Here is a 22323-nt window from a genome sequence, read left to right as displayed (position 1 = left end):
TTGTCCTAATTTCTCCTCTAGTTCTTTTACCAATTATTTTAAATCTATGACTTCTGGTTGCCAGCCCACTTGCCAAATGAAATCATTTCTCCCTCTTCTTCTTAGGCAATCCCTCGGAGTCGAGGGTGACTTGCTTCCACACGAACATGTGTTCTAAGGTAGCTGATAAGTCCAATGCAGGATCTACAGACTTTGTCACAGGTGGGGCAGGTTGTAGTTGAAGGGACGGGTGGGTGGGGTGCTTGGTTTGTCGTACGCTCCTTACTTGTTTCTCCCTACTTGCTCTATCAAACCCCTCAATTTTAACCCTTTTAGTCCTGGTATAATTTCTGGTGAATCTTTAACCATGACTCTATTTTCTGTTTTTTTAGCCAACTCGCTATCATTCTGCTACTTGTCCCCAATAGAGTGAGATGTAAAAGGGTGGGAGGAGGCTCGTGTGGAGCATAAGCACTGCCACAGACCTGATGAGCCAAATGGCCTGTTTCTGTGCTGTAAATTCTATGTAACGCTTCTCTATCCTGGTCACCAATACCTGCTCCTCCTGTCCTATGCATTGATGGAAATGAAGATGTTGGTGGCTGAATTGGTGCTCAGCGGGGTCACCAGTTACAGTTCAATGTCACAAGGACACAAAACTCCTTTTTGGACACGTTGCCAGTATTAAAAATGGCGACTTTCATCCCAACAGCTCCATACGCATGCGTGGCAGCCCGTTGCCTGTCTGTACAATGGCGGCCGCGGCCTGTGTTTACGCCGTTGTGGGGAACATTCCGCGCGGGCTCCGTTCCGCCGACCTCCGGGACATGTTCTCGCAGTTCACCGAGAGCGGCGGCTTCAGCTGCTTCCATTACCGGCACCGGCCCGAGCGGTGGCGGCCAGGCCCGGACTCAGGCCCAGAACCAGACCAAGGCCGCAGCCCGACCTGTTGTTGCGTGATGCGGCTCCCCGCGGACCGGGCTTCCCGCTTTCTGATGATGTATGACGGCAGCCAGTGGGTGGACAGGGCCGGGGACTGGCTGCAGAGTCGTTGCTTCATTCGCATCGTCAGAGCGGGAGAGATGGCAGGTGAGGGCCGGGCAACTACTTGCATTTATAACGTAGTAAAACATGCCAAGGCGATACACTGGAGCGTTATCAGACATGAATTGGAGGAGTGCAGATATTGCTGAGGGTTGTAGACCTGGAGCAAGTTACAGAGAAAGGGAGGAGCGAGGCTGTGGGGGGATTGAAAACAAGGGTGAGAATTTTAAAATTGAGGCTCAGAACGAAGCCATTGTCTACAGTCCCCATCCCCCCTCTCCTTCATAAGATCCTCCTTAAAACCTACCTCGAGACCAAGCTTTTGGCCACCTGTCCCAGTATCACCTTACGTGTCTTGGTGTCAAGTTTTGTCTGATATCGCTCCTGTGAAGCGCCCTGGACTGTTGTATTACTGTTGTTGGTGTGAAATCTTGGAGCTTAGTCGGCAGAACTTTAAACCCCATGCTTGTCCTAAACCAGCCGATCACTGCCCTATGTATAGCGAAAGAGGTTGGGGTGTTCTTGGACCTGGCCTGGAGGCGGCGTAGTTTAAACAGCTTCCCACTGGTTCTGTAGTTTAGTTCCACTCCAGCGGGGAGCTTGTTGATTGTGAGGTGGAGTATGGCAGCTGGGTAGATTGAGAAGAGGGTTGGAGCGATGACGCAGCCCTGTTTGACCCCGGTCCGGACATGGATTGGGTCTGTAATGGAACCGCTGGGAATGTTCATGGCCTGCATGTTGTCGTGGAGCAGGTGAAGGATGTTGACAAACTTTTGGGGGCATCCGAAACAGAGGAGGATGTTCCATAGACCCTCATGGTTGACAGTGTCAAAAGCCTTTGTCAGATCGAAAAAGACCATGTATAAGGGCTGGCGCTACTCCCTGCATTTTTCCTGCAGCTGTCGCGCTGCAAAGATCATGTCCGTTGTGCCCTGTAGGGGACGAAATCCGCACTGTGATTCCGGGAGGAACTCCTCAGCCTCAGGGAGAAGACGGTTGAGGAGAACTCTAGCGACAACCTTCCCAGTCGCTGATAGCAGGGAGATTCCCCTGTAGTTGCCGCAGTCGGACTTGTCCCCCTTTTTAAAGAAGGTCATGATCACTGCATCTCTGAGATCTCCCGGCATGCTCTCCTCCCTCCAAATGAGAGAGATGAGGTCATATATACGCGCCAACAGCGCCTCTCTGCCATACTTTAGCGCTTCAGCAGGAATTCCATCCGCACCCGTAACCTTGTTTAATGGTTTTGCCTACCTCGTACAGCGTTGGGGTTTCACCTGAGGTGATCCTGTATGGATCAGAGGCATGGACGATGTACAGACGACACCTCAAGTTGCTGGAGATATATCACCAACGATGTCTCTGCAAGATCCTGCAAATCCTCTGGGAGGACAGGCGCACCAACATTAGTGTCCTCGTCCAGGCTAATATCCCCAGCATTGAAGCACTGACCACACTCGGATCCGATTCGCTGGGCAAGCCACATAGTTCGAATGCCAGACAAGAGGCTCCCTAAGCAATTGCTCTATGCGGAGCTCCTTCATGGCAAACGAGCCAAAGGTGGGCAGCGGAAACATTACAAGGACACTCTCAAAGCCTCCCTGGTAAAATGCAACATCATCACTGACACCTGGGACTCCCTGGCTGAAGACCGCCCTAGGTGGAGAAAGTGCATCCGGGAGGGTGTTGAGCTCTTCGAATCTCAATGCCGCGAGCGTGAAGAGGTCAGGCACAGGCAGCGGAAGGAGTGTGTGGCAAATCAGTCCCAACCCCCCTTCCCCCAACGAATGTCTGTCCCACCTGTGACAGGGTCTGTGGCTCTCGCATTGGACTGTTCAGCCACCAAGGGACTCACTTTAGGAGTGGAAGCAAGTCTTCCTCGATTCCGAGGGACTGCCTATGATGATGATGATGAGTATAGCACTGTATAGCCCACACTGCTGTATGTGTGTGCGCTTGGTCCGTGCAGCAGAGCTGGTCTCCAGTCGTCTTGGGTAATCCTTGCCACTGGACCAAGACCTAGCTCTGTCAAGCCCGTGTGGTGGCTGGAGTGCACCAGCTACCACCGTTAAAAAAAATCCACATACAGGCATCTTCCACCCTTCAAGATGTAGTTCGGGATCTGGAATATTAGGTCCTTCATTGAAACTCCTGTGAACTCATCCCTTTTTGGCGTGGAAGCAAGTCATCCTCGCTTTGAGGGACTGCCTATGATGAGTATAATAGTGCTTGCTTCTGGGATGGAATCCATGTGTTGGGAGGACAGGCACATCTAACTGTTTCACAGCAGCATTTGGTGGTTAAATTGGTGTGGGGTTGGGGGTATGTGTTTGCGGTCGAAATGCATGGGGTTGGAGGGTGCATGTGTGTTTTGATGCTGTTCCTCTTTGGACAGAGGACCTTGTTTATTGATGGTGCTTTTTGATCAACAGATTCTAACCTCTTCTCATACAAAACGAGAAAGGAGCTTCGGAGTCAGGGAGCTCCGAGCGAAACTTTCACACTCGAGGACCTGTCCAGATTGCCAGAGTTAAACCCCCCGTCACTGATGCCCAACGGGAATGTGGGAACGCCACTGAGAGTCTTCCTGGAACTGATCCAAGCCTGCCGCCTGCCTCCCCGCATCATCACCAAGCTCGGCCTGAAGTTCCCCAAGACCAGCTCTGGCAGGCGTTATGGTAATGTTCCATTCCAGTACTGGGGCTCGGTCCCTGTGTGCAGGAAAGGAGCGGTTGATACAGCTGCAGGAGGAGAGACCCCACAGGGAGACTCGCCCGCTCCCGTGCTGCAGTTGGGAACAGAGGAGCAAGGGGCAGGACACACAAAGTCTCGAAAGAGGAGAGTCCAGGATGAGGAAGCGGAGGGAGAGGAGTCTCATTCGGACGACGTAAGTAGCATTTTCTTGCTTCGGGGGAGAAGTTCCATGATGAATGAGGGCCAACGCACACGGATGTTCCCAGAGGCAACCGTCGGGGGTGGGGTCCCACTGCCAGCCATGGCACCCACCCGAAGGCCGAAAAACCCGTCTCCTCTGATGATCAGCAGGGGGCTGCGGGGATCGGAACAGAGTTCCGTTGCTTGGAATGGAATGGAGTGCAAACAGTGAAGACTGGGGCCTGGGGCCTGGCCTCCGCTCTCGAGGCCTGATCTCCGCTCTCTGGGGATGGCTTCCGGAGCCCGGCCTCCGCTCTCGGGGCGGTTCCCAGGGCCCGGCCTCCGCTCTCGGGGGACGCCTCCCGGGGCCCGGCCCCCACTCTCGGTGGTCATGTTACTCTAGTGCGCTGTATAAATCCAAGTTGTTGTGCATGTGTCACTGTGATTTGTGTGTTGCCCAGGATGACGATACCTGCGAGGAATGGGAGAGACACGAGGCACTGTATGAGGATGTTACAACCCAGGAGCGGACAAAGGAGCGACTATATGAGGAAGAGATTGAACTGAAGTGGGAAAAGGGAGGGTCTGGCCTCGTGTTTTACACAGACGCACAGTATTGGCAGGAGGAGAAAGGAGGTAGGACGGGACACAAGGGTTGTTGGGGGTTCTCGGGGGCAGGTGTTGTCGGGAGAGGGAGTCGGCGGGATTGTCCTAGTGGGGGGTTCTCTGGGTCAGGATCATGGGTGGGGGTCATCACAGTGGTTGGCATGGTGATGGCTGGTATCTGGGTTGACTTTTTGCTGTTTTATTTCAGATTTTGATGAGGAGACGGCCGATGACTGGGATGTCGATATGAGTGTTTACTATGACAAAGGTCAGTTTGGAGGAGGAGGAGGTAGTTTATAAATTTCTCGTCTCTTTGAGGTGCGATTGGAATTTGACATTTTATACTCCTGATTCCTTCTATAACCCTTTGGGAGCGTGACAATGGAGAAATGTTAATCAGGTTTGATATTTAGAAAAACCAATTGCGTAAATGAATAAGCACCGAGTATGAATCTACATCTCCAGGAAAGTAGTATTAGAAATTCAATATGTAAGAGATGAAGAATTGGGAATAAATTAAAGGGATCTTGGAACAGGATATTTTGATAGTGCTGAGGCGGAGGCAGAAGGGAGGGAGCTGAGCCTGCGTTTTCTGCAGTGTGTGGCTCAGAGCGGGCTGTAGGGTCTGCGTTTCCTGCAGTGTGCAGCACAACGTGGGCTGTACGGGCTGCGTTTCCCGCAGTGTGTGGCACAACGCGGGCTGTAGGGGCTGCGTTTCCTGCAGTGTGTGGCACAGCTGTAGGGGCTGCGTTTCCTGCAGTGTGTGGCACAGCTGTAGGGGCTGCGTTTCCTGCCATGTGCAGCACAACGTGGGCTGCAGGGGCTGCGTTTCCTGCAGTGTGTGGCACAGCTGTAGGGGCTGCGTTTCCTGCCATGTGCAGCACAACGTGGGCTGCAGGGGCTGCGTTTCCTGCAGTGTGTGGCACAGCTGTAGGGGCTGCGTTTCCTGCCATGTGCAGCACAACGTGGGCTGCAGGGGCTGCGTTTCCTGCAGTGTGTGGCACAGCTGTAGGGGCTGCGTTTCCTGCCATGTGCAGCACAACGTGGGCTGCAGGGGCTGCGTTTCCTGCAGTGTGTGGCACAGCTGTAGGGACTGCGTTTCCTGCAGTGTGCAGTAGGGCGAGTTCCTGCTTTGTCTGGGTAGGAATGGTGACTGATTGCAGAGTTTCCGGTGGACCCTCAGACAGGGTGTGCAGATTGCTTGCTCTGCCTGTGCTGTGGTTGTTGGAAGATTTTGCCTTCGGTAGTTTTCTGCTGTTGTTCGGCAAAGACTATTGTGAAGTTATTTTATTTTTTGAATCTCACACAGATGGAGGAGATAAAGATTCCCGGGATTATGTGCAAATGAGGCTGGAGCAACGGCTGAGAGAGGGTCTTGAGAATGTCTCCGTGCAGTCCCCACGTATCGGAGGCTTTGAACGATACACTAAGGTAAGCATGTTTCCTTCTTTATTAGATTGCTTAAAACCATACAGAATGAGAACAGGATGTTCTGTTTAAATGTATGTGTTTAAATTGGAACTTTTATTCAGAACCTCCTGGCAAACTTAAATAATAGCCTGGTCCTTCCAGAGATCGCTGCTGTTCACATGAATCGCGGGATAAACAAACATTTTTTAAAAATGCAGCTGGTGTAACCACTTCAAATACATTAGAAACTGTATGGACTTACTCTGAGTCATTGCTACTGCAATTATATCGGAAACATTTACATTTATACAGTGCTTTTCACATCCATGGGATTTCCCACAGCGCCTCATAGGAACAGGAGTAGGCCACTCAGCCCATCCATCCTGGTATACCTCACAGCAAACAAAGTCTTTTTGAAGTAAGAGTCAATTACTCACATCAAGGTCCCACAGGCAGCAAATGAGATTAATGGCCAGTTAGTTTGTCGCATTTATGTAGTTTGAAGGATGAATATTGGCCATGACACTCGGAAAACTCCCTACTTATCTTCGGAAAAATGGCGTGGTATTTTTTATGTCCGCTTGAACAGACGGGTGGGTTTGATTGACGGCCCCACCAACAGTGCAGTGCTCCCCAAGTCCTGCCCCTCCGACAGTGTAGCACCCCCTCAGACCTGCTCCGACAGTGCAGCACCCCCTCAGACCTGCCCCTCCGACAGTGCAGCGCTCCCCAAGTCCTGCCCCTCCGACAGTGCAGCACCCCCTCAGACCTGCCCCTCCGACAGTGCAGCACCCCCTCAGACCTGCCCCTCCGACAGTGCAGCACCCCCTCAGACCTGCCCCTCCGACAGTGCAGCACCCCCTCAGACCTGCCCCTCCGACAGTGCAGCGCCCCCTCAGACCTGCCCCTCCGACAGTGCAGCGCTCCCCAAGTCCTGCCCCTCCGACAGTGCAGCACCCCCTCAGACCTGCCCCTCCGACAGTGCAGCGCTCCCCAAGTCCAGCCCCTCCGACAGTTCAGACCTGCCCCTCCGACAGTGCAGCGCCCCCTCAGACCTGCCCCTCCGACAGTGCAGCGCTCCCCAAGTCCTGCCCCTCCGACAGTGCAGCACCCCCTCAGACCTGCCCCTCCGACAGTGCAGCGCTCCCCAAGTCCAGCCCCTCCGACAGTTCAGACCTGCCCCTCCAACAGTGCAGCGCCCCCTCAGACCTGCCCCTCCGACAGTGCAGCGCCCCCTCAGACCTGCCCCTCCGACAGCTCAGACCTGCCCCTCCAACAGTGCAGCGCCCCCTCAGACCTGCCCCTCCGACAGTGCAGCGCCCCCTCAGACCTGCCCCTCCGACAGTGCAGCACCCCCTCAGACCTGCCCCTCCGACAGTGCAGCGCTCCCCAAGTCCTGCCCCTCCGACAGTTCAGACCTGCCCCTCCAACAGTGCAGTACCCCCTCAGAACTGCCCCTCCGACAGTGCAGCGCTCCCCAAGTCCTGCCCCTCCGACAGTTCAGACCTGCCCCTCCGACAGTGCAGCACCCCCTCAGACCTGCCCCTCCGACAGTACAGTGCTCCCCAAGTCCTGCCCCTCCGACAGTGCAGCACCCCCTCAGACCTGCCCCTCCGACAGTGCAGTGCTCCCCAAGTCCTGCCCCTCCGACAATGCAGCACCCCCTCAGTCCTGCCCCTCCGACAGTGCAGCGCTCCCCAAGTCCTGCCCCTCCGACAGTGCAGCGCCCCCTCAGAACTGCCCCTCCGACAGTGCAGCGCCCCCTCAGACCTGCCCCTCCGACAGTTCAGACCTGCCCCTCCAACAGTGCAGCGCCCCCTCAGACCTGCCCCTCCGACAGTGCAGCGCCCCCTCAGACCTGCCCCTCCGACAGTGCAGCACCCCCTCAGACCTGCCCCTCCGACAGTGCAGCGCTCCCCAAGTCCTGCCCCTCCGACAGTGCAGCACCCCCTCAGACCTGCCCCTCCGACAGTGCAGCACCCCCTCAGACCTGCCCCTCCGACAGTGCAGCACCCCCTCAGACCTGCCCCTCCGACAGTGCAGCACCCCCTCAGACCTGCCCCTCCGACAGTGCAGCGCCCCCTCAGACCTGCCCCTCCGACAGTGCAGCGCTCCCCAAGTCCTGCCCCTCCGACAGTGCAGCACCCCCTCAGACCTGCCCCTCCGACAGTGCAGCGCTCCCCAAGTCCAGCCCCTCCGACAGTTCAGACCTGCCCCTCCGACAGTGCAGCGCCCCCTCAGACCTGCCCCTCCGACAGTGCAGCGCTCCCCAAGTCCTGCCCCTCCGACAGTGCAGCACCCCCTCAGACCTGCCCCTCCGACAGTGCAGCGCTCCCCAAGTCCAGCCCCTCCGACAGTTCAGACCTGCCCCTCCAACAGTGCAGCGCCCCCTCAGACCTGCCCCTCCGACAGTGCAGCGCCCCCTCAGACCTGCCCCTCCGACAGTTCAGACCTGCCCCTCCAACAGTGCAGCGCCCCCTCAGACCTGCCCCTCCGACAGTGCAGCGCCCCCTCAGACCTGCCCCTCCGACAGTGCAGCACCCCCTCAGACCTGCCCCTCCGACAGTGCAGCGCTCCCCAAGTCCTGCCCCTCCGACAGTTCAGACCTGCCCCTCCAACAGTGCAGTACCCCCTCAGACCTGCCCCTCCGACAGTGCAGCGCTCCCCAAGTCCTGCCCCTCCGACAGTTCAGACCTGCCCCTCCGACAGTGCAGCACCCCCTCAGACCTGCCCCTCCGACAGTACAGTGCTCCCCAAGTCCTGCCCCTCCGACAGTGCAGCACCCCCTCAGACCTGCCCCTCCGACAGTGCAGTGCTCCCCAAGTCCTGCCCCTCCGACAATGCAGCACCCCCTCAGTCCTGCCCCTCCGACAGTGCAGCGCTCCCCAAGTCCTGCCCCTCCGACAGTGCAGCGCCCCCTCAGAACTGCCCCTCCGACAGTGCAGCGCCCCCTCAGACCTGCCCCTCCGACAGTTCAGACCTGCCCCTCCAACAGTGCAGCGCCCCCTCAGACCTGTCCCCCCTCAGACCTGCCCCTCCGACAGTGCAGCACCCCCTCAGACCTGCCCCTCCGACAGTGCAGCGCTCCCCAAGTCCTGCCCCTCCGACAGTTCAGACCTGCCCCTCCAACAGTGCAGTTGCCCCTCCGACAGTGCAGCGCTCCCCAAGTCCTGCCCCTCCGACAGTTCAGACCTGCCCCTCCGACAGTGCAGCACCCCCTCAGACCTGCCCCTCCGACAGTACAGCGCTCCCCAAGTCCTGCCCCTCCGACAGTGCAGCACCCCCTCAGACCTGCCCCTCCGACAGTGCAGCGCTCCCCAAGTCCTGCCCCTCCGACAGTGCAGCGCCCCCTCAGAACTGCCCCTCCGACAGTGCAGCGCTCCCCAAGTCCTGCCCCTCTGACAGTGCAGCGCTCCCCAAGTCCTGCCAGCTGGGTCTGGTGAGCTCCTCCTCTCGACTCAGTCACCTCCTTTCTTTGGATTATGTGGATCGGTGTGTGTTTTCTGCTCCTTGCCCAGGGAATTGGCAGGAAGGTGATGGAAAAGCAGGGATGGAAGGACGGACAAGGCCTCGGATCCCGCAGCTCTGGGCTGGCTGATGCTTTGGACAACGATGGGCAGAACCCCAAGTGTAAACGAGGTTTCGGGTAAGTGATACAATCGGCTTCTCTCGTCGTTGCGCTATATGGTGTGGGTGGAAGCCCAGAGTACTTTGAGGGGAGGTGACTCCTAGTGACTGCGTTACAAAGAGTCTTCCACAAGTGAGTGTGTCCTCACCGCACAAGTCCCAGTGAGTAATGGAATCGCTGTGTGTTCCTGTATGTACAGTCGGTAACGGTGTCGCTGTGATCCTGAATGTACAGGAGAAGCAGTGTTGAAGAGCTGTTGCGAATTTTTCATTGACTCACTATTGAATGGTGAAACTAGGAACTATGCGGAATGGAACGCGTGTTGTTGCTCTCAAACTAAAAACTATTTTCTAATTCACAAGTCTGTATGCTGGGAACTCGTGTCCCTCACTGGGTGAAATTTCACTGGGTGGTACATTTAGTGTTGTGTTTCTTGTTTTCATTATAATAGCACATTCAGTCAGAGAAATATCGAACACCATGTCCTTCCTGCCTCCCCAGGGGTGTGAGGAAAGGCCAATAAAAGAACTTGCATTTATATAGCGCTATTCACAACCTCAATATAGCACTGGAATATCAAGACTGGATTTTATGCTCGAGTCTTTGGAGTGAGACTTGAACCCCCGCTACCTTCGGACTTCGAGGTAGGCATGCTACCCATTGAGCCAAGGAGCTTCATTGCCCAGATACCACCCTGGTATCACCTGAACCTCACTCACATTAGCAGGAACAGAAGAGCTTTGTGCTGGTTTCGATTTATTAGCATTGTCCTCACTGACATTCTTTTGCTGCTGTGTGACTCTCTGACTCTGCGCAGGTATCATGGAGAAAGAATCCAGAACTTTCAGCCAGTGAAGAAACCACGTCAACAAACCAGGCACCTGATTTCAACCGTGTACGACCAGCCTGAAGAGATGGACCAGGGCGACACGCTGCTCCGGAGACGGCCAGTGATCAGCATGAAGTACAGAGAGGATGTAATGTTTGTTAAAGGGGCCGAACCCCGATACAGCACTCTGTAGCCCCGTAGTGACATTCTGCAGCTGCTAGTACATCCTGGGCGGAAGCTGCTATTTTTGTGAAATGCAGTGTTAGGTTCTTGGTACTTGCTGGTTTTGACAGTTGATAATATAGCGAGGGATAAGTTTGAGTCCGGAGCAGGAAACGTGGCCAAGATTCCAGCCCCCAGCCCAACACCGAGCACTGGCCAAGATTCCCTTTCCAGCCTGAAGCACTGTGATCAGGATCAGCTAACTCAATGTAGTACAGGGTGGAACCAGGGATTGTGATCTTTATTCATTGTATTAAGTAGCTGAGACACTGAACGAAGTTCTGACAAAACGGCCAGAGGAAGAACTTCAACAACAACAACTGCTTCCATTTGTATAGCGCCATTAACGTTGCAAAATATCCCAACGATGCTTCACAGGAGCATTATTAGAAAAATACAGTCTTCATGCCAAAGGAGGAGATGTTGGGAGGAATGACAAAAAGCTTGGTAAGAGCTGGATTTTGAGGTGGAGGGGTTCAGAGAAGAAATTTCAGAGCGTGGGGCTGGACAGCTGACAGCACGACTGCCATTGCTGGGGTGAACAGAGAGATGTAAGGGGGGGGCCCGGTGGATTGGGGTGTTGGAGGAGGTTACAGAGATGAGGAGGGATGTGGGCATGAAGGGATTTAAACACGAGGGTGAGAATTAAAAATTGGAGGTGTTGGGGACCTGGGGTGCTGTTGGTCAGCACGCGCAGGGGTGACGGGTGAGTGGGACTTGGTGCAGGACAGGAGTAGCCATCCAGAGAGAACACCGTTCAGCCCGTCTGCTCCAACCAGAGCCCATGTACAATTATCTTCTCCTGCACCCTTGCAGCCATCAGTCCCACTCCATCCAGAATCCATGTCTGATTATTCGATTATGGCCGCTCCTCCCCCCACTCCACACGCAGTCCTAATCCATCCAGAACCCGTGTCTGCTTTCACCCTGTTCCCTGGCTCGTCAGTCCCACTCCATCTGTAGGTCACAAGGTAGTAATGGATGAGGAACGTCATTCAGCCCATCTAAATTCATCCATCAAAAAGATCCTAAAGCCCTCCAATGCTTCTGGGGTTTTTGCCTCCACAACTCTCTCTGGGTCGATTCCACGTGTTGATCATTCTTTAACCGAAGAAGAACTTCCTGATGTCAGTCTTAAATTTACCTTTCACTCAATTGAACCTGCGTCCCTTATCCTACTCCCATAATTTAATTGAAAGTAATATTCAAGGTTAACTTTTTCCACACACTTAACCGTACGCCGGTCCCCTGGCATGTGTCTCGTTTCCAGGCTGAATAGCCCGAGTCTGTCCAGTCATTCCTCAAAGCTCAGACTGTGACTCTGGAGATCAGCTCTTCCCAGCATTGTCTCCAGTGTTTGAATGTCTCCCTTGTGACTTTACAACAGGACCCAGTACCAAGGACAGATCTGACTAGAACCCTGTACAGTTTGATCACCGCCTTCTCTGACTTGTACCCCACTGTCATGGCCTGTGTAGTTCAACATCCCACGGATTGCTGTGCTGCATTGGTTGGACATATTGGGGAGGGGCGCCCGTTTTTCGTGTCTAAAACGGCGCCGGAAAAAAAAGTTGCGATTCTGGAGCGCTTTGTAGCTCCTTGTCTGCCTGGCACGGCGCCCAGGGGGGCGGAGCCTACACTTGCGCCGAATTTGTACGTGGGAGGGGGCGGGTACTATTTAAATTAGTTTTTTTCCTGCCGGCAACACTGCGCGTGCGCGTTGGAGCGTTCGCTCACGCGCAGTGTGAAGGAAACATTGGCACTCGGCCATTTTTGTAGTTCTTTGTAGCTGTTTAATTTTTGAACATTTTTTAATAAAAGCACATTGCCATCAGCACTGAGGCTTCCTGCAGCCTTCTCACTGTCTCCTCCCCCCCCCCCCCCCCGCGGGAAGAACGGGGGCCTCCTCCCCCCCCCCCCCCTCCCCGCGGGAAGAACGGGCGCCTCCTCCCTCCCCACCCCCGGGGGAAGAATGGGCGCCTCTTCCCCCCCGCGGGTAGAACGGGCGCCTCCTCCTCCCCCCCCCCCCCCCCCCCCCCGCGGGAAGAACAGGGGCCTCCTCCCTCCCCCCCCCCCGCGGGAAGAACGGGGGCCTCCTCCCTCCCCCCCCCCCCCCCCCCCCCGCGGGAAGAACGGGGGCCTCCTCCTCCCCCCCCCCCCCCCCCGCGCGGGAAGAACGGGGGCCTCCCCCCCCCCCCCCCCCCCCCCCGCGGGAAGAACGGGGGCCTCCTCCTCCCCCCCCCCCCCCCCCCCCCCCCCCCGCAGGAAGAACGGGGGCCTCCTCTTCCCCCCCCCCCCCCCCCCCCCCCCGCAGGAAGAACGGGGGCCTCCTCTTCCCCCCCCCCCCCCCCCGCGGGAAGAACGGGGGCCTCCTCCCTCCCCCCCCCCCCCCCCCCCCGCGCGGGAAGAACGGGGGCCTCCTCCTCCCCCCCCCCCCCCCCCCCCCCCCGCAGGAAGAACGGGGGCCTCCTCCCCCCCCCCCCCCCCCCCCCCCCGCAGGAAGAACGGGGGCCTCCTCTTCCCCCCCCCCCCCCCCCCCCCGCGGGAAGAACAGTCGCCTCAGGCTGACTGCAGCATTCTCCGTGCCTGAAGCACTTTCACACAGGAAGATGGTTTATTTAATCTTTTCTTTGCTTATAAATGTTTATTCAGGTTGGATTTATTTGTATAAGTATAAATAAGGATTTATTGTAGAATTTAATGACTTCCCTCCCCCCCCCACCTCGTTCTGGACGCCTAATTTGTAACCTGCGCCTGATTTTTTTAATGTGTAGAACAGGTTTTTTCCGTTCTACAAAAATCTTCACTTGCTCCATTCTAAGTTAGTTTGGAGTACGTTTTCACTGTGGAAACTTTGAAATCAGGCGTCAGTGGCCGGACACGCCCCCTTTTGAAGAAAAAATTCTGTTCCAAAGTAGAACTGTTCTACCTGACTAGAACTGCAGAAAAAAAAATGTGGAGAATTGCGATTTCTAAGATAGTCCGTTCTCCACCAGTTGCTCCTAAAAATCAGGCGCGAATCATGTGGAAACTTGGGGCCCATTGAGTTTGCAAAACTCCTTCGCTTCTCCTGAGCTAATTCACTGCCATTCATGGATTCCATATGTCACTTATATTTCCTTCCCATCTGCAGTACTTCACACTTGTCTGCATTAAATTCCAGCTCCCTTTAGAATCATAGAATGATACAGCACAGAAGGAGGCCATTTGGCCCCTCATGCCTGTGCCGGCTCTTTGGTAGAGCTGTCCAATTAATCCCACTCCCTTGCTCTTTCCACATAGCCCTATACTTTTTTCCCCTTCAAACAGTTATCCAATACCCCATTGAAAGACACCATTGAATCTGCTTCCACTGCTGTTTCAGGCACTGCATTCCAGATCTCACAATCTTGTTGTGTAAAAATGTTTCCTCATTGTTCTGTCCAGTTGCATATTTTGTTCAGCTTATTCTGTAATTTCTGATCTGCCTCCTCCAATTCCACTGCTCCCTGGTTTGAAATCTTTAAGTAAAACAAATATGACCACATTGTACCGAATTTCTGAATCCAGGTATCTGCTGTAAATTAGAACCAGCAATGGTCCCATCCCTGGGACATCCACTCTACTCCCTCCATGTGACATAACACATTTAATGGTCTTAGAAACGTAGGAACGTAGGAGGCCATTCATCTTCTCGAGCCTCATCTGCCATTCAATTAGATCATGGCTGATCTGTATCTTAACTCAATTTACTTGCTTTGGTTCCTTAACCCTTAATACCCTTGCCTAACAAAAATCTATTGGTCTCAGTTTTGAAATTTTCAATTGACCCCCAGCCTCAACAACTTTTTTTGGTGGGTGGGGGGGAAAGAGTTCCAGATTTCCACTACGCTATGTGTGAAGACGCGCTTCCTGACATCACCCCTGAACAGCCTAGCTGTAGTTTTTTAAGGTTTCTAGGGAGGTCTCAGCAGATTGGAAAACTGCAAATGTAACGCCCCTATTTAAAACCCCCAACAGAGGAAATATTTTTTCTCCATCGACCCTATCTACTCCTTTGATCATCTTGAACACTTTAATTAGATCACTTAATTTTTTATACTCAAGGGAATACAAGCTTAGTCTGTATTCAAGGGAATACAAGCTTAGACAGAATGTCCTCATTAATTGAACCCTTTTAGCCCTGGTATCATTCTGATGAATCTGCATTGCACCTCCTCTCAGGCCAATATATCCTTCCTAAAGTGTGGTGCCCAGAACAGATGGGGTCTAACCATAGCTTTATATAATTAACATAGCTTCCACCCCATTGTATTCTAGCCCTCGAGATAAAGGCCAACATTCCATTAGCCTTTTAAATTATTTTTGTACATGTCCACTAGCTTTTAGTGATTTCTGTACTTGGACCCCTAAATCTCACTGCCCATCCACTGCCGTTTTTAGCTTCCTGCCATTTAGAAAATACTCTGATCTATCTTGGGTCCAAAGTGAATGAACTCGCACTTCCCCACATTGAGCTCCATCTGCCACAGTTTTTCCCACTCACTCACTGGTGGTGGTGGTGGTGTAAGGCTATAAAACAGTTTGTTTCTTGTCTTGTGAAGAAAATAGTTCGAAGGTTCTCATCATACTGGTTATGGTTGCACAGGCCCCAGCTTTCCTGAATATTCTTGGTAATTTTTGGTGGGTCATTTTGATTATGGGGGAACATCAGTTCAGCTTGATCCTATCCTCTTTCTCCCTCGAAATCTACAAACGTGCATTTTCCAGTAAGGGTCAGTAGATGGCCATCAGGAGCAGGAACATTGGTTGATTTTGGTATCGAAGCTGAGATCGGCTAACTTAGCGCAGGCTGTGGATCGAAACCTGGGCCTTCCTGTTGGCTATTGCTTTCTTCCATACAAGACTATACTATATTCTCTAGTTAGAAGAATGAGAGCTGATCTCATTGAAATATACAAAATTCTTACAGGGCTTGACAGGGTAGATTCCTCTGGTTGGGGAGTCTAGAACCAGGGGTTACAGTCTCAGAATAAAGGGTTGGCCATTTAGGACTGAGATGAGGAGAATCTTCTTCACTCAGAGGGTGGTGAATCTTTGGATTTCTCTACCCCGGAGGGCTGTGGAAGCCAATTCGCGATCGATAGATTTTTGGATATTGAGGGAATCGAGGGATATGGGGATAGGGCAGGAAAGTGGAGTTGAGGTAGAAGATCAGCCATGATCATATTGAATGGCGGAGCAGGCTTGAGGGGCCGAATGACCTACTCTTGCTCCTAATTCTTATGAACACTAAAGAGGAAATTCTCCACGATGATTCTGTTGCTGGAGATGGATTCCAGGAAATTATCCACCCCCAGTCCGTGATTTAAAATGAATGGATGGAAAGTCATGGGCTGGCGGTGAATAATTTCCTGGATGCTTCCCTGGCAGAAGTGGAAAATCTCCTCTAAAATCCCAGACATGCCCCTACCTCCCCTGAAAACAAACCAAGCAGTGTAGTTAACATCTCATGAACCCTCAATCCTGCTTTTCGGCAGATATCAATCCAGCTCAGTTTAAAGGTGTTAAGTGACTCCTCAACCAACTCTCCTGATTCTGTTTCATGTGCCTACTATACAGTGGAATAAGGTTGTTTTCTGATCTCTAACCTTGTTCAAGGATTGTGCATGTTGACCCTATCGTCCAACCCGAGGTTCGCCATCTCGTTAAATATCTTGTTTCCTTCAGATCCTACACCTTGTACTACATCATGGGGAGCAATCCCAGAACTGAGTCCAGTCACAGTGTGACCGAGGGTATTGTAAATTAGAAACCATTATTTCTTTTGTATAAATAACAATTCTATGTATATTCAGATTGTTTAATTTCAGGAAAAATATTTTTGTACATGAAATAAAATATTTTCTTCTTTAAGTGCAATGTTTCATTAACCTTGATAGGAGCAGCAGAAACCCTTGCTGTTGAATGTTCAATGCGGGGTTCCCTTCAGTCTGGGATTTGCAAACTTTTTTCTATGAATGTCACTCCTCACATTTCCCCATTGATGTTGATAGATGATGCAGGTATTGTCCTCAATTACAACATAGAATGGAGCTTGAGCACATAAGATAACTGAACAGTGTTCAGCCAGATTCTGCACTTGCCCACGAGCGATTACTGTTTCACATCACACATCCCAGTAGGGTTCTCAGAATATCCTAAATCTAATTTCTTAAAAAAAAATAATCCTTACCACTCTCAACCCCGTGCATTTCTGTAAATGGAGTGATAGGGAATGTTCAAATAGAGCAGGTTCATACATTCCCATCTCCAAATGAGCATTTTCAACCAGTCATCGAAAAAATTAACTTTCAACCCCAAAGTACCATTTAAGAAAATAAAAACTGCATTTCAGCAGTTTATTTAATATAACTTTGGTGACAACTACTCAATAAAGATACCTAATAAAAGCAGAAAATACTGGGAATGCTCGGGTCAGGCAGCATCTGTGGAGAGAGTAACATTTTGTGTTTTAGGTTGATGACCTTTCATCAGAACCACTGTAACTGTATATAACTGGTACTGACCGAAACCATCAACTTAACTATTGCCTCAATTTCATGTGTTACCTCCAGCTCTAATCTCCGATCATTTGGTTTGGACAGTCTCCAGCCCTGATCTGATCAATTGATGGGCACAGCTTCCAATCCTAATTGGGAGGGGGGAGAAATTATTGTTATTGTGAGGTGTTAATAAGTTGTCACATTGTTTGAAATGTGACTCATCTGAAATGTAAGGATTGGGCTGCACAGTCGAACATGACATTTGGAGTCTAGGCTCACTGGGATGATGCTGCTGTCGAAGGAACTTGCTCCAACATGGGCAGCTGTCAGGGGTAGCAGGGTAAGGGGAGTAACCTGGAGAAGAAAATGGTCTAACTTCCTCTTGAGTTAATAAAGCGCAGGCGAGGTCCCGTGATAAACTTTAATTCAAAAATGGGTGAAATGTAAACCTGCTCCATCACTACCCACAAGAAACATAGAAATTACATGGACATTGCTGGATGGAAAAAGGCCAATTCCATCTAGTACCCCTTCTGGTAGTCGAATGATACAATGATAATTAAGTTGTTGGCTAATCATAGCAATCAATCGCGAACAATTAGTCAACAACAGATCCAGACATGACACGAGGAAAATCCCAGTGTTTTGGGAACCATAGATCCAAAGTTACATCTTTCTTCCCAATCATGCTACATTTACCACATGTCCTGTCTGGTGCCTGCTTCCATCCCCCAACATGCACAGAGCCCGAGTGCCAAGTCCCCGGGCTGGGGTATTCCTGGGCTCTTCGGCAATGGGAGGCGGAAATCCCGGGGAACAACACCGCACAGCGCATGCTTGGGGAGCCGGGGGTGCGCATGCTCAGTCGCACCCTGCAGCTTCGGGCCTACCCTGTGCCTGCTGAAGCTGCTCCGTCAGGCGGCAGAGCGAGGACTCGGCTTCCCAGCACCAGGCTTTAATATTCTGCGGTAGGAAAGGTTGCTTAGGAAAAGCGGGCCGAGGTGGCACTGCGGCGGGGCACCCAGAGCAAACCCAGGCCGGGGCGGCGGGGCCTGGTGTCCGGAGCTAACGCAGCGGGGCTCCTGGGTGAGGCATCCGCTGTTGGAACTCGCCCTTCGGCGAGAGTCAGGCCGCCAGGGAATTGAGAGGGGGGACTTTGGGGGTGGGTGCTGAGTCCAGCCATGGTGCTGCTGCGCTGCCTGTTTTGTGGCGAAAGTCTTCAGTCCTGCTGGAGAAAAGCTGATTCGTAGAATTGTGGAATAATACAGCACTGAAGGAGGCCATCCCCTCTGCTCTTTCCCCATAGTCCTACAAAATCTCTCCCCTTCAAGTATATATTCAATTCCCTTTTGAAAGTTACTATTGAATCTGTTTCCACCATCCTTTCAGGCACATTCCAGATCACAGCAACTCGCAAGATTAAAAAATTCTCATCTCCCCTCTTCTCCCCCTCCCCCCGATTCAAAATATCGAATTGCCACGGTGGGATTTGAACTTACATTCTCGGTTTTATTACTCCAGTAACATAACCACTGCACTACCGTACCCCACTGTCTACACTACACAATCCACACTCTACATTACACACCTAGACTACACAATCCACACTCGACATTACACACTCTAGCGGATGTTTTCTGATGGTCTCTCTCTCTCTCTCTCTCTCTTCCAGGCTTGTGGAGCTGCGATGAGTCCCTAGGGATCCAGTTAGGATGTCTGAAGAGCCCAGGCCTCCCACTGTCATTTTTGGCCAGGTGGTTATCGGGCCACCTGGCTCGGGGAAGACCACCTACTGCTTGGGGATGCAAGAGTTTCTCTCAAAGCTGGGCCGCAAGGTGGTGGTGGTGAACCTTGACCCTGCCAATGACCTCCTTCCGTACCAGTGTTGTGTGGACATTGCTGAGCTGGTGAAAGTTGATGATGTTATGGACGGTCTCGGACTGGGCCCCAATGGAGGACTCATTTACTGCATGGAATACTTAGAGACAAACCTGGATTGGTTGCAGGGCAAGATGGAACAGTTCAAGGACTGTTACTTCCTGTTTGACTGCCCTGGCCAGGTGGAGCTGTACACCCACAACTGTTCCGTGAGAAACATCCTCGCGCAGTTAGCCAAGTGGAATTTCAGGGTGAGTTCAACCTCCAGCTCTGTGATGATTGAGGCACAGGCAAACAATGTTGGAAATACTCAGCAGGTAACTCAGCATCTGTAGAGAGAACACCCAGTGTTTCAGGTGTGACTCTGAAAGTTATACCTGAAGGGTTACCTTGCCTTTCCTGCTCACAGATGCTGACTAATGACACTTTTTTCCCCCTCATTTTATTTGTTAGATAGCAGCTAGCCTGGTGCAACACTGAGCCATATAGGCCAGAGGCTGGGGCTTTGGTTCCTGGTCTGTGCTGAGTTAGTGACTCAGTCAGTCCCCTGGGCTCTTGGTTAGAGAGGGGAAATGCTCTCTTCCAGTGAGCCCCGGGAAAATGTGCATGCACAGGTCACTGAGGGGAGGGTTCAGCTGTGATACCGAACTTGCCAACACTCATTGAAACTCGTACACTGTGAGTGGTCACTCAGGTGAGGAATGCGACGCCACTAGGTTAGCTCAGGAGAGGATGGGAGAACTGCAAGAATAAAGGAAGATCTCTGACCTTTCCCTGTTGTCCTGCCTGGCCAGAATATAACTGGGGACTATATGGAGTTTTAACTTATTAGCTGATTTAAATTAATTACAATAAAAGGTAAACCGTTAGTTTTAGTAAAATAAAAGACGACAGCTGTTGGTGTTTCTCACATTTCAGTAAGTAAAAGGATTGCCCTGCATGGCTGAGCATATATGTGAGCGATGCCTACATATCAACTCTTGACGCAGTAACCAGCAGGGCTCATAGGACAGGAACACACGCTGAGCCCAGTAAGGACGCAGTGTGCTGACCCCACCTAAATCTGCTGTCTGTTTTCTTCTAGCTAACGGCTGTGCACCTGGTGGATTCTCACTACTGCACCGATCCGGCAAAGTTCATCTCAATTCTCTGCACATCCCTGTCCACCATGCTGCACGTGGAGCTGCCTCACGTCAACATTCTCTCCAAAATGGATCTCATCGAACAGTTTGGGAAACTGGGTAAGTCTATATGGGGGTACATGCAACAAAGTAGCGAGGGGCTGGGTGATCCCCGGGCCTGTGGGGAGGGGCTCTGGCTGGTCTGGTCTGGTCCTGTGGGGAGAGGCTCTGGGCTTCATATTAAACCATAAACAAACTGGTTCTAATGTTAGAAAGTCGAGGAGCAAAGTTTAGTCTTTAATTCCGGATGTTGATCATTTCAGCTGGAAATCTTTTGCTTTCTGTTAATTCACTGTTTGTATTGATGCGATTTATTGCAAATACAGCCGGTGCTTCGCATAGAGAAGATGAAATCACAGGAGCACTGGGCTGTCAGCAAGTATGGGCCAGCACTTGGGCTAAGGTCTGTGTTCGTTCTTTTTAAGCGTTTAACCTAGATTATTACACGGAGGTGTTGGATCTGTCTTACCTGTTGGATCACTTGGCCAAAGATCCTTTCTTCAAAAACTTTCGACGATTAAACAAGAAGCTGGTGGAACTGGTTGAAGATTACAGTCTGGTCTCCTTTATCCCTCTTAATGTGCAGGTGAGTGGCTGCTCGCTATACCGGCATTCCAGCAGCATAAATAGGCTAGTTAGTGTTTGAGAACAGTACAAAACCATGAGGACACAGTATTGCACTCACTGGGATTACAGGATACAGATTAAGTGTGAGGGGACTATTGGGGTTCACAGTGTGACGATGTTCTGGGATATGTTAAGGAGCAAGAGGATTGGGGTTAGGTTTTATGATCGTGAGAAGTTCCAAGTTGTGGGATTTGAGGGGATTATGGACATACTGGGTTCTGAGGGACATTCAGAGCAAACATGGGGAGTGCGAGGGCATTATGCTGTACAAGGTGTTATGAGAAACAGTGATATTTGAGTGGTGGGGGGGGGGGGGTATGCTGAGGATGAATGAGTTTTCGGGTCCATGCAGATTGTGTGTCAGTTTGGGGGTGCATCCAGGTATATATTTGAGCTTGGGGGTTCAGGCCGTCAGTTTTATGGGTACACAGGGTATCTGATAGAGTTTGAAGGGTTTATGTGATCTCTCCCACAGGACAAAGAGACCATGAAGCATGTAATGAGAGCAGTCGATAAGGCAAATGGATACTGTTTTGGAAACTCAGAACAAAGAACTCTGGAGGCCATGATGTCTGCAGCAGTGGGGGCAGATTTCCAGTTCACAGAGTATCCTTTACACAGACCGTTTCATCACCAGCATCTTACCCTGTAGTGTGTTTGGCCAGTAATTATAGAGCTAAACCGGGACAAGCTGCTACCCACACCCAAACATTCCACCTCTTTCTCCATCTCGCTCTCTCTCTGGATCTTGCCCACTGGAGCAGCAACAAGACTTCATTATTATTAATTGTAAATGTATTTATTGATATATTTTTGCTGATTATCCCGAGTGTGTTTCCTTAGCGACGAGCAGGTCCTTGGATGCCCAGGAGAAGTACGTGAGATCGATTGAGGAGAATGTGGAGCAGAAGGTGATGCAGCTCTCCCACCCAAATGCAGAATTTGATATAACGTGAATCCTCCCAAGTATCTGTGGGTGATGGCTTCACCTACTGGGAGAGACACAGTGACAGAGATGGCATCTCCCATGGTGCTCCCTAGTTCCAGGTGTGGCAGTGCATTCTGGGAGTTGTCGTTTTTCACACGTGCCGCAGTTGGACTATAGATTCACCTGCTGGACCAGCTGGTGACTGCCTGCCGACCAGTTACTGACCATCTTTAGCCAATCTCGTTAATCGACTCCTTGTATTGCTTGGAGAGGGAATGTTGGAAAGATTATTTGTTTCCAGGAATTTGATCCTTTTATTGTTTATTTTTTTAAACATGCGCAATAAAGATGTTCAACTTCAATACATCCTCCTCTAGACCAGCAATAGGGCAGTCTGGTTAGAGACTGCTCAGAACTACAGAACCAGACATGTCAGAGTTGCGCTTGCTGATCAGCACGGTGATCTGCGACTGTTTGGGGCCTCTTGTATCCTGCAGCATCGGTCCCTCTGAGAAACCTAAAGTTAGGCAATTTTGGTCCATCTTGGCTCATCCTGTCCCATAGATTTCCCATCCAGTTGCTACTGACGTGTC

General features: G+C 51.8%; 2 protein-coding genes across 4 annotated transcripts; both read left to right on the top strand.

Moving 5' to 3' along the window:
* The first annotated feature begins 731 nt into the window (after positions 1-731).
* On the top strand, positions 732-12603 carry gpatch3 (G patch domain containing 3). Its single transcript, XM_070899024.1, has 7 exons — positions 732-1068; positions 3456-3910; positions 4359-4533; positions 4712-4771; positions 5813-5934; positions 9432-9559; positions 10359-12603. Exons 1-7 carry the CDS (start codon positions 732-734, stop codon positions 10561-10563), a joined length of 1482 nt encoding a protein of 493 aa, XP_070755125.1. The 3' UTR covers positions 10564-12603.
* Positions 12604-13149: 546 nt separating this feature from the next.
* On the top strand, positions 13150-22092 carry gpn2 (GPN-loop GTPase 2). 3 transcript variants are annotated; one of them, XM_070899029.1, is made up of 6 exons: positions 13150-16369; positions 18789-19245; positions 20079-20235; positions 20601-20761; positions 21278-21408; positions 21653-22092. In XM_070899029.1, exons 2-6 carry the CDS (start codon positions 18829-18831, stop codon positions 21756-21758), a joined length of 972 nt encoding a protein of 323 aa, XP_070755130.1. In that variant the 5' UTR covers positions 13150-16369; positions 18789-18828; the 3' UTR covers positions 21759-22092. The 3 variants fall into 3 exon arrangements, with proteins under 3 accessions (XP_070755130.1, XP_070755129.1, XP_070755131.1); XM_070899028.1 differs by lacking the exon at positions 13150-16369 and adding an exon at positions 17972-18084; XM_070899030.1 differs by lacking the exon at positions 13150-16369 and adding an exon at positions 17974-18084 and having other exon boundaries at positions 21656-22092.
* Positions 22093-22323: the final 231 nt, after the last annotated feature.

This window comes from Pristiophorus japonicus, chromosome 14, assembly GCF_044704955.1.
Source record: "Pristiophorus japonicus isolate sPriJap1 chromosome 14, sPriJap1.hap1, whole genome shotgun sequence".
Classification (NCBI taxonomy): Eukaryota; Metazoa; Chordata; class Chondrichthyes; family Pristiophoridae; genus Pristiophorus; species Pristiophorus japonicus.
This window is presented reverse-complemented; position numbering and strand designations above follow the sequence as displayed.